The following is a 12,513-nucleotide window of genomic DNA, read 5'->3' on the forward strand; positions in this document are numbered from 1 at the left end:
AAAAAATCAAAACAGGGTAACTAACTTACCTCTGATTTAAAAAAATATATGATGAAGACAAGTTTTAAAATTGTCCATTATGTTCATCTGGGTAGAAAGCGATCTAAATTATAAAATACAAAAGTTTTGGAATGACCAACAAACCCATCTGCACACTTAATGACTGAAAGACTACTCGCTAATACACCAGTCGTGTAGCATATGTGTACAAGAAGACACAAAACAATTAGCACATACTTTTTTTCTTTAAAGAGATCATAGTGTGTGTGCCCATAGGTGTGAATGTGAATGGTTGTCTGTCTCTATGTGTTAGCCTGGTTAGACTGGGGAAATGTTTAGGGTGTACCATGCCTCTCGCCATAGCTGGGCTGGCCATCGGGCATACCGGGCATTTGCCCGGTGGGCCGCTAGCGATTTTTTGTTTTTATGCCACATGTACCTCTTGCCACAAGTTCCCAGAATCCTTTGCGGTTTTACCCCTGAATGACGTCACATTTTCAATCTTTATCCTGGTGGGCCGGTCTCTAGTCAAAATGCCCGGGCCGATTTTTTGTCCCAGTCCAGCCTTGCCTCTCGCCCTAAGACAGCTGGGATAGGCTCCAGCCCCTGCATGACCCTGACAAGGATAAGTGGAAGAGGATGGATGGATGGATGGATCAATTGTACAAGCCAATATCCTTAAATTCCCTATCAAGCATACTGATTGTTTAAAGGTGACACAAGTCAATTCAAATATTTTAGAGAAAGAGGCAAAATTAGACCAAGAAGGGGGATTTTCACATGTTTACACTAAGGAACTCACTCCCCCCAACCATAAATTGTTTGATGTGTGTTAGTGTTTTTTTTTAACTCTGTGCTCCATGGTTGGTTGGGTGGTTGGTTGGTAGTTTTAGGTCAGGGGTGGGCAACTCCAGGCCTCGAGGGCCGGTGTCCTGCAGGTTTTAGATGTGCCTTTGATCCAACCTGATTTAAATGGCTAAATGACCTTCTCAACATGTCTTGAGGTTCTCCAGAGACCTGGTAATGAACTAATCATTTGATTCAGGTGTGTAGACCCAGGGTGATATTTAAAACCTGCAGGACACCGGCCCTCAAGACCTGGAGTTGCCCACCCCTGTTTTAGGTGGACTACACCTCATGCGGATCTCACTATGGGTTCCAGCTTTTGGCCCACGCACCTGCAAGCAGTTACTCATCTGTGGCTCATTATCCTGCAACTCCTGGCCACTATTTAAGGCAGTGGCTCAAGACTTTTTGTCGCTGGATCGTTGTACAACTCACATTAGTGTAGCCCTCGCCCCAACTGTCTCTCTTGTTTCCTTGTGATTTCCTGGTTTTGATCTCTTTTTTTTTTTTATTGTATATAGATTTCCTGGACTCATTCTTGTTTCCCACCCCTGGATTCCTGAGTGTGGGTGTTTGGCAGAGTGACATGGCGTATCAAAAGTGGAGCGTGGTGTCGGTCTCCCTACATCCCGTGGATTCCTGGAACCCCCGACTCCCTCACATTTGTATCTTGCTCACTTAGTGTTTGCAAATAATCCTTCATTGCACTTTTTCCCTTGAGTCAGTCCTGACAGATGCACTTGATATGTGGGCGATTGTGGCTCAAGAGTTGGGAGTTTGCCTTGTAATCGGAAGGCTCAAGAGTTGAGCCTTCCGATTACAAGTTCGCCTTGTAATCGGAAGGTTGCCGGTTCGAGCCCCGGCTTGGACAGTCTCGGTCGTTGTGTCCTTGGGCAAGACACTTCACCTGTTGCCTACTGGTGGTGGTCAGAGGGCCCGGTGGCGCCAGTGTCTGGCAGCCTCGCCTCTGTCATTGCGCCCCAGGGTGGCTGTGGCTTTGGGGTCCTTAGGGACTAGTAAAGCGCTATACAAATACAGGCCATTTATCATTTGTGGAGCATGGAACCTCTTTTACAATATCCATGTTTATTTAGCTTTTTGTGTTTAAACTGCTCATCAGTTCACATCACAGTAATGAGAACAAACACTCTGTGGCCATTTAAACTATGAGGGATGATTATGGTAAGAAAGAGGCAAAAAAAAGTAAGACTGTGATCAAATGATTTTTTTCTAACTTATGGTTTAGATCTGTTATGGATATTGTTAGAGAAATAATGATCTCAGTTCTCAGGTCAGCAGCCAAAATATCTCAATCTCTTTTGAAGATTGCTCAGTCATCATGTCAGCCTCCCGCACAGGCTGAGATATGGGGGAGGCTGCCTGCTACACCAAAATTTAGTAGGTCATTAGTAATAGAACTTGGCTGAATGCTGAGGTGGCAATTCAGCAATTTGATTCATGTTACAGCAGCTCAGGGTGAATGAACATGGTGCAATAAAAGTAGTTTTAGAAATACTTTTTTACAATGAACTTTTACTTAAATTTACTTGAGTTGGATCAGGGGTTGCCACTAAATTTTATTCAGGTGTGTTGCAGCAGGGACACGTTGAAAAGTTTCAGGACACCAGCCCTCGAGGACTGGAGTTTTTGGACTGTATGAAATGAATAAAACTAAAGATATTAATTTTTTTTTTAAAGAATCTAGGTTATATGCATGTGAGAAAAATCTAAGAAATGTGGATAAATGTATATATAAAACTTAACAATAAGTAAGGAAAAACTGTACAGGAACACAAGAGGTGTAATCCTTCACTGCTCACATTAACTCTGTGGATAAGTTCACCAGGGAAGACACATAGGATAACTGTTTGCCATTCCTGGACTGTGCCGTGTACATTGAAGGGAATGGAGACCTCAAATTAAAATTTATCGGAAGCCCACACACACGGACCAGAACCTCCTCTTTGACTCCCACCACCCTCTGGAACACAAACTTGGAGTAATCAGGACCCTACAACACCGGGCAGAAAATATTCCCTTTAAGCCTGAAGGGAAAAAGAAGAAACACACACACATGTGAAGAAAGCTCTTAAAACATCAAGTCAGCAAAGAGGCACAGAAAAGAAGATCAGACACCAGCGAGGGAGGATAAGAAGGACAAACACAACAACATTGTCATCCCCTATGTAGCCGGTGTATCAGAAAAACTCAGGAGAATCTGTTACGGCCGAGAGGGCCAGGCTGTGGGTGTGGACTCAAATGCAGACACAGAGGGAGGCAAAACGGGCGTGAACACAGTGCTTTATTTACAAGTGCCTAGTGAACTTACAAAGCAGGAAACTATGAATGCTATGAACTGTGGAAGCTATGAACTGAGAACTGTGAGGCCAAACTGTGAACATGAAACTCTGAGTGCTATGACTAGGTGCTAGATTTCACGGATGGATCCGGGGAATGGAAAAAAGGGGCAGCGGCTTGGATGGAGGTACGCAGTCAGCGTAGCAGGTTTAAAGTGTCATGCGAGGAGGGGGTGTCCAGGGGGTTCCGGGTGAGGAGTGTCCAGAGAGGATCCAGAATATGCTTGGAGTGAGGGGCTTGGCAGGGAGGCAGGCAGGTGTAGTCCAATGATGGAAAGGAAGCAACCAGATGACAGAACCAGCGTCCAGGCGGAGATGTGAGTAGTCTAGGTTGGGAAGCGCAACTGTCAGGTGGGTCCTATGACAAAGAAAACACGGTGAGGAGAAAAGCAGTAGTTAAGGGTTCTCACAAGGGCTTGGCGGCCTAGCACTGACATGAGTTAGCAGAAGATCTGGCAGAGGTCTGTTGTGAATGCTGGTCTCATATGCTGGTGACTTGATTGGAACCAGGTGTGGAAGCTGATTGGAGTCTCTGCCTGAAGGTAGAGCCCAGCGGAGTGGAAAAACCCCGTACTCACCCGGACCATGACAGAATCTCCTCCAAGCACGATATCCCAGTATACTTCAGACCCAGCAACACACTCAGACAAAAACTGGTTCACCCCAAAGGTAAATCTCCTAAACACAAACTTAACAAGGTAGTGTATGCTGTAGTGTAGCGAGAAATGCCCAGAAACCAAACAGCCACTTCATAAACGCATGGCACAACATAGAGGAGCAACCTCCAGGGACAAGACTCGGCTGTTCGTCTGCATCTAAAGGACAAAGGTCACTCTTCCAAGGATGCCAATGTTCACATTTTGGACAGAGAGGACAGATGGTTTGAAAGAGGAGTGAAAGAAGCCATTTACGTCCACTGTGAGCGACCATCTTTGAACAGAGGCGGTGGTTTACGATACCAACCCTCTGCCATCTATAATCCAGTTTTGAGATCCCTTCCCAGACGCCTTAACGCCCACTCACATCCTGGGCCATCTGACCTCAGGAAATTCCATGATAGGGTGGGGTTAGGTTTCACAATGAGCTCACCCAAAACCTTGGCTGATTGTGACCTACACCCATTTTCACGCCTTGGCTCATGTGATTAGGCAGAGGATCATTAGGGGGTCTATTGTCCCTCTTCGGGGGAAACTCCCACAGGGCTTAAATCTGGGACTCTCCACCATTTGACCCTAGAACTGAAGAAGCTTCTCAGACAAGAGGTGAAACATCTTCAAGCGATTTAAAGAAGTCCAGACGCTTTCCTATCCAAGCTCCTTAGACTACAATGACCTGGATGACTGAGAACTTTCACAGACATATGTACAGGATCTTTGGAAATAGAGAGAGGTCGAGTGGGAAGCACTTGGCTGAGTGGCTGAATTCTGTTTGACTGGTGTCTTACCTTTGTGCAGAGATGGAGTTGTTCAGCAAATGCAGTTTTATTGCACTGAAATAAACTTTTGGAACCAAGACAGGAAAAGTTAAAACAGAATTCATGCCACAAAATCTTTTTCTAGGGGGAGAACAGTGCTTGGTGTCAGTGGGTGGAGTCACAGATGATGGAAACGATGCTTTGCTGAGACGTCATTTGTGCACAACATCCTGGATAGATGGAGAAGTCCTGATGATGTTCACTGCAGTCCTTACCACTCTCTACAGTTGTTTTTTTTGTCTTAGACCGTGCAATTGCCATACCAGGTGGAGATACAGCTGGTCAACATACTCCATTGTGCCTCCGTAGCAGTCGTACATGGGAGCTCTAGAGATGATGTAGTTCTTAGCAGCCTCTCAAAAGCAATTCATCATTAGGGGAGCTAGTGCAACAGTCATTAAAACATGTGATGGTGGATTTTTGGGCACTGTAATGATAGGATGGCAGACTTGAAACATGATGAAACTACAGTCTGCTTCAGAAAGGTGGTAAAGTTGTCCATCAGGACATGTGCCAGCTGGTCAGCAAACTCCCTGAGTATGTGTCCTGGACTTTTCTGGGCTTGCTGCCTTGTGTACGTTCACTTTCTTCAGCCTGGCACTGTTGCTGCTGCTGTGACCTCAGAGGAGGGTTCCAGCATGGCTGGATGCACCACTGAGAGAGAGGCAGAAACTGAATGGGCTGCACTGACAAACACTGGGCCTCCACCTGTCACTCAAATTAATAGCAACATGAACAAGGTGTCTGTGCTTCCCAAACTATGTATGCTGTGATGCTCATCTCATCCTCAGTCCCCTGCTGACCCCAATTGGGGGGTCTTCTTCACACAGGTTAAATGGAGACAGACAGTGACAGGATCTGTGTGCAAATATGTTAACTGTGAACAAAGCAAACCTTTAAAGGACAAAGCGTCAGGATTTGCAAATGAGCTTAGGCTACAAATGCTTGGGTGTGGGAAATTATTTACACCTTTGGATTCACTCCTCTGGTTGCCAACCCACAACTTTCCACTATCTCTTTTCACTGAATGATGACTTTGCAAATACGAAGCACGTTGGCTCCATCTTGTGAGCAAACAAAATCAAAGACCTTATAATGACCTTAGAGCAGGGGTGGGCAACTTCAGGCCTCAAAGGCCAGTTTCTTGCAGGTTTTAGATATCACCCTGTGTCAACACACATGAATCAAATGATTAGTTCATGACCAGGCTGCCTGCCTCCCTGCCAAAAAGCTTCTTCATTTTCTCAGCTGAAGTTAGATACGTTTTCAGACCTTTTACTACAATTTAATATTTTATTATTGATGTGGCTGCTTAAGTTATATCACTTAAAAATTGTCTTTCTACATCACTAACCTGCACAGAGTGAAGCAACAGTTGGTATTTGTAACTAACTGTTTTTTCTTTTTATTAATCTCTGGCTCTCTTCCACATCATGTCTTTTGTCCTGTCTTCCTCCCCTCACTCCAACCGGTTGCTGCACATAGTCGCCCCTTCCTGAGCCTGCTGGAGGTTTCTTCCTATTTAAAGGGAGATTTTCCTTCCCATTGTTGCCAAAGCGCTTGCTCAAAGGAGGTCATACAAGTTGTTTTTTTCTCTTTATGTGTTATTGTAGGATCTACCTTACAATATAAAGTGCCTTCAGGCAACAGTTGTTTTGATTTGGCGCTGTATAAATAAAACTGAGTTAACCAATCACCTTTTAAATTGAACCACAAAAGCCCTAACAAAACACCTGTATCTTCAAACCAACACTCAGTAAAACATGTTTTCACAAAATCCAAAAAAACTCAAACGTTATTTATTAAAAGCAAAATCCTGTTTTATTTTCCAGTTCCATAGTGTGAAAAATGCATTACTCTTAGAAATAAGAAAAAATCCAACTTTGTTGCGATTTCTCTTGAAATTTAGGGAGCTAAATAATGTCAAAGATATATAAAAAAAAAAGAATGAATGAAAATGAAATAAATATCACAAAATATCTTCCTTTATGTCATGGTGGTCATAAGAGGTGTGGACCCAGGCGCAGACAAAGATGCAGGACAGAGTGTTTCAAACTGAGCCTTTGTTGCAGCTGTAAGAATTACCACAAAACCACCAACAAAAACCTAAACTGGGGACAGCTAAACATGAAGCTATAAAACTAAACAACCTGAAACATGGAAACATAGCTGGAGAGACACTGGGGAAGATGAGCAGGATGACCAACATGCATGATACGCAGACGCTCCAATGAAGAACAGAGGTAACCACACACTAAATATACACACAAGGGCTGTGTCTCAATTCAGGGGCTGGACCCTTCCGAGGCCGCATTTGAAGGCCGACTACGTCACAGTGACGCGACGAGGGCTGTCCCAATTCGAAGGCTGCTCCAAATGCATCCTTCATTCCCCCGAATTTGAAGGATGGGTCAGGTGTATCCTTCGTGGCCCAACCTATCCCAGGATTCATAACACAGCCCAGCCAATTCCAGTTTCCAACAATAGTGGCAGCTGCTTAGTTTTAATATTAATCTTATTACTCTTTCTGGGTCACAAAGAAAACTTTTAGCATATTTTCAGGCAAGAATGTAGCTGTGTCAACTTCAAATATCTGCTCACATATTTGCAAAAGTGCTCCAATGTTTTTGGAGACTCAATAGCTGAAAGGGTGGTAAGGACTCACTAAAGCTGACGAGAACACCAGACTCCCTGCACATTGTTTTCAGACCCCGTGCGGTCTTTTGCCACTCAGGTAACTTAACAATGTTATTGTTTGGCTTTTTTCTGTGTTTTATTTGTTCCTGAGAAAATCGGTTTGGCTGAGATTAAAGTTATAGTTTTTACACAGCTGAATAAACAAATAGAAAACTGATTAAACAGAAGTGTGAGATGGTAGAGAATTTACTCCAATGTCCTGTTATATTTAAGACAGCAAGGAGTTTATTAGACACAGCTGGTGACGCAAATCTGAAGGCTAGACCGTCCTATTTCACAGCCTCGCACTTCCAGCCTTCTCAACCTGGCCTGAGTAGACTGCGAAGGTCGGGTCTCTGAAGGATGCCGCCCTTGAATTGAGACCCAGCAAAGGTAACAAGGAAATGGCACACAGGAGGGAGACACAGCTGAGCCTAATTAGACAAGACAATGGGGAAGCAAAACAGAATACATGACCTGAGACACAGACCTTCAAAGTAAAACAGGAAATACAACCGTCTTAAGGGCACAAACTTGAAACTACACAGGGGACACAGAGTACAAGGACCAAAACCTCTGAACAAGAAATACAAAACAGAAACCATCACACTAGCAGTCAAACCCCAGATAAAAACAAAGGTCTATAATAATATGAAAACCAACCCAGGACCGTGACACCTTATGTCTATCTATCTGGTTCACTTGAGCTCTGTTTTGCTACACTGTTTACTACACAGTGGCTGTGGGGCAAAACAAGCCCCAGGTGTTGTGAAAAGTTCAACTGGTAATTCATCTTATTTCATCTTTCAAAAGTATGTGCTTTCAAAATTTATGTTGCAACATAACAACGGACTAGTGAAAAGTTATATATATTGTTTACATCAGTGGCTACAAAATTTACTTATGCTCTGTGGATGGATTTTTCAAATGTTTGCGACTACAGGTCCTGAAGAAAAATGCTACAATGAGCTTAAATGACAACAGAGGAGGTAATTTTCAGCAAACTATAGCTTGTAGCATGACTTTGATTTCAGAAATGCTCTCCTGCTTATGTCGGGTTTAATGAATGGTTATTTGACTTACCTTTGACACACTTTTAACAAGTTACTTTACTGTGTCTTTAAAAAGTAATTGTATTCAAAAACATTATTTTTAATGGTATTAACAGTTGCTTCTTGGTATCTCTACATGTCCACCTTTATTATTATTATTATTATTATTATTATTATTATTATTATTATTATTATTATTGATGTATAGAATAAAATATTTCAAAATTCACTTTTCAAATACAAAAAAAATTGCGAATATTATTTGCAAATTTGGCTCTTTGCTCTCACGTCCACTAGGGGGCGGTAATGCACATTTAAGCTGATTTATATGCGCAAATGAATCCGTCGAGGAAGAAACCGAACAACAAGGCCTGGGACTAGATAGCTGTTGCTAACGGTGCTAACACGAGAAAGCACACAGTAAGTAAAGGAAAGAGCATTTGTGCATTTTCGATTCGATTGTTTCACTATGCTTTCTGGTCGTTTTGTGCGGTTATGTTGTGTCTAAATTAAACGGGATTGTAAACCAAGTGTCTGACTGTTAATGAAGTTCAGGTGATCATAAACTGGCCAATTTTACTTTTCTGGTAAATTTGCCTAATGTAGGTCAGCGTACATGAAACTTTTAGCTCACTGTAACATCTGCTCTGGATGAAACGATGATATAAATCGGGTTTTTTTTTTCGTGTTTATTAATAACTTAAATTTGAAGTGCATTTTTACAATGAAAAGTTCCGAATGTATTTAAGAAAGAAAGAAAGAAAGAGGGGGGCGGGAGAGAAAACGATAAAAAAAAAAACTTAATGAAAATGTGGATAACTTGTTATCAAAACCCTGAATGGCGCATCGAATACTAGCTTTAATCTTATAAAGGCACGCACAAAAGGAAAAACACAAAATCAAAATATACTTTGCAGTGATATGCAGCTGAGAATGGGATCAAATCATTTGTTAATCAGCAACTCTTAGCGAGCTATGAAAGGTTTGTTGATTTCAGTAAAGCTAAGAATGCACGACACTAAGGCGAGTGTTGTTGTTGGGTTTTTTGTTTGTTTGTTTTTTGCTTGTTTTTCTTATGTCTCCGTTATATCTCTCTTATCCGTGACATGCTGCTTTTAATTCTGCCCATGTCAAACATCTTTGACTGAAGACCAGTTCTCAAAAAACTGAACACGGATATGCGTAATTGACAGGATAAAGAGGGAAAAAAAGAATAACCACTTATACTTAGAATTGTTAAGATGTCATTTTGATCCCATAGAAATGAACTTAAAACAAACATATGGTTTATATACATTTTGTAGCAGGATCTGTAACTATAGCGCTATAATTACATAACTGCTTTTATACCTGTTACTTAATGTAACTAATAAATAAATAAATAACTTTTCCATGATGATCCCCCTCACTTCATCTTAAATACTTAGTTTGCTGAGTCTTACATATAATAAGAAAAGTTAACTGACAATTTACAAGTGACAGTGAATGACTTTTTCATAATATTGTAGCTAATCTTGAACTGCAAGTAGATCTGTTTATTTTTAGTTTGCAGTTTAATCTTTTTTTGTGTGGTTGTGCTTGGAAAAGTTTTTCTTGAGCACATTTATTTTCCTGCTCCTGACTTTTATTTTCCTTTTGCAGGCTTTGGCAGAAGCAGTCAGCATGGCGACTCCAGTGCCCGTACTCCGCCTGCCCAAAGGACCTGACCCCAACAGCCGTGGATTTGACCCCAACTCGCCCCGCTTCATCGCTCTCTGCCGAACCTCCATTTCCTCCTCAGCAGCTTCAGATACCGACAGCGAGCAGCTGCAGAAAGAGCAGGATGCTCGATCTGTGCTGAGAGAGGGCTTCCTCCGGTGCTTGCTCTCCATGACCAACAAGAAGGTTCAGTTCCAGATGTATGAGAATGTGAAGGTGGAGGCCACATTTGGGGCATCAGATATTGACGTGCTGAACTTTCAGGTGTCTGACCTGCACACTCCCATTGGTGTGCAGAAAGAGGCTCTAATCAGATGTCAGGATGTGATATCATTCACCTTTGATGTATAAACATGTTGCTTTTGTGTGTGCGGTGGACTGGATTATATGCTAGTGATTTGACTGCATTCAACAAGCAGTCCCACTGTTTCAACACAAGAGGGAGTCGCGTGCCTTTGTGTCAAGAGGTAGCCATCCCAACCTGATGGCAGAGTTTAGTGGTTGCTCCAGAGCTCAATGATACTCTCAAATATCAGAAGTGCCACTAGTGGTTTCATAATAAGTCTCAACAAATGCTTGAGGTAGAGGCTGTAACAGTCTGCAAAGTTAAAGAAGTGCAAAACTTCAAAGATAATGCAGCTTTTTGAGGTCAGTGAATCCTGCCAGATGTCACCTGACATTTAGCCTCAGTATCATGTTTATGAACAGGTTTCCTGTCTCAGTTAAACATCAGAGTTGGATATGTACAAACATGTTACTGCTGTACTGGTGCTGGAGTTGTGAAATTGCCTCATTCAATTTAACTGAATGTGGTATATAAATTATTGCACTTAAAAGAAACACTTTTGTATTCTCTGTGAAAGTGATCAGGACTGTGTGGCAAAATGTTATTTTTTTGCAAAATAAAATGTTTAAAGAAATAACTGGTAAATATTCATGTTTAATGAAAAGCTCAATTTCAAAAGCCACTCTTGAATCGAGCTCTTTTCCTAAAGTGGGCTCATTAAACTCTTCCTTTTGGCATTGTGCAAAGGTCTTGAGGTACCTCCATTTCTTTATTATTTTTCTACAGAAATGGGAAGTATGTGTGATTTATTGAAACGTGTAAAAACATGCAGTTTAAATAAAGCAAACTTTTTGTACATTTACAGTACAAGCTTCAAGGTCAATATTTTGTAAGACAATCTATATTCTTCAGCACATCCTGAGCTCTTAGACAGCTTTTTTGTAATTTCTTGAAGTAGTCTTCAGGAATAATTCTCTGGGCTTCTTGAAGGACATTCAAGAAGCTTTGGATGTTGGCTTCCTTGTGTTTCGTTCTCTTTTAAGATAATGCACTGCTTCAGTAATGTTGGAGGATAATCTATGATGTCTTTCATTGTCTTTTTCTATCCAGCTATGCCTCTACTGCATTGGCAGCATGTTTGGGATGCTAAAAAGTAAAGCATTTTCCAATCAGAACCGTGGAATCTTGGTGGTATTCCACGGTTCTGATAGTACCTTTCAGTGTTCATTATTCCACCAATTTTGAAAAGCTTTTTAACACTGCTCCAAACCACACTAGACCCTCCACTGTGTTTTACAGATGGCTGGAAACCTCTTCCCTGACCTCGTCTAACTAAAAAAAAAAAATCAAATGTGGATCACTCCATAGGACCTGTTGCCACTGTTTTTCAGTCCAGTCCTTGTCTATTTTGGCATTGCTCAGCCTGTTTCCCTTAAGAATGGCTTTTTGATGGCCACTCTCCCACTGAGACCATTTCTAATGAGACTTCAGTGAACAGGTTTTTTGTTTGTTTGTTTGTTTGTTTTCCCCCTTATTCTTAAGGACACAACTTGCGGATGTTATGTCCTTGGCTGTGTTGACTGTAGTTTGTAATTTAGGTCTGACACTTGTCCTCCACTTGGTCAGTTTCCTCAATTTTTTTTAAGATTGCACTGCACAGCGTGTCAAGATATGCCAGGTTCAGCTGATACCTCTTGTGGTGGAATTACATTGCTCGTGCAAAAATTCTCTTTTATGCCTGTCAGATTTTATTATCTTTGGTATTTAGCTTAATAATATAATAATGATAATGGTAATAATAATAACAGATTACTAGTAATTAATAATTCTTTAGATTAATCTAAAGAAAAGGAGCAAATTGTGGGGGATATTTTTAGGGACGGGTTTTTGTTTTTTTGTTTTGTTTTTTCAACAACAGGCTGCTATTAACTGTCTGAACTGTTCAATTTAAAATGGATTCTTTGCCAAGTTGTCATTATCTGTAGACACAACACTGGTGCATTACTTGAGTTAGGTGCTTTTTATGTTTGGGTGATTCATAGGTCAGTGTTAAGTGACTTAAACATTCTTCTCAAAACAATAACAAAGCATTCCTCTGAAATGGTCGGCTATCTGGAAGCTATA

General features: G+C 41.5%; 1 protein-coding gene across 1 annotated transcript; it reads left to right on the forward strand.

Moving 5' to 3' along the window:
• Window positions 1-8,702: 8,702 nt before the first annotated feature.
• On the forward strand, window positions 8,703-11,130 carry gemin7 (gem (nuclear organelle) associated protein 7). Its single transcript, XM_005929936.2, has 2 exons — window positions 8,703-8,825; window positions 10,047-11,130. The coding sequence occupies exon 2, from the start codon at window positions 10,068-10,070 to the stop codon at window positions 10,452-10,454; it is 387 nt and encodes a 128-aa protein (XP_005929998.1). The 5' UTR covers window positions 8,703-8,825; window positions 10,047-10,067; the 3' UTR covers window positions 10,455-11,130.
• The last annotated feature ends 1,383 nt before the right edge of the window (window positions 11,131-12,513 follow it).

Source organism: Haplochromis burtoni, unplaced genomic scaffold (assembly GCF_018398535.1).
Source record: "Haplochromis burtoni strain Fernald_Lab_line unplaced genomic scaffold, NCSU_Asbu1 Contig_128, whole genome shotgun sequence".
Taxonomy (NCBI): Eukaryota; Metazoa; Chordata; class Actinopteri; order Cichliformes; family Cichlidae; genus Haplochromis; species Haplochromis burtoni.

What these genes read in the sequence shown, in the direction of transcription:
- gemin7 (XM_005929936.2), top strand. Translation starts at nt 10,068, where the DNA reads ATGGCGACTCCAGTGCCCGTACTCCGCCTGCCCAAAGGACCTGACCCC.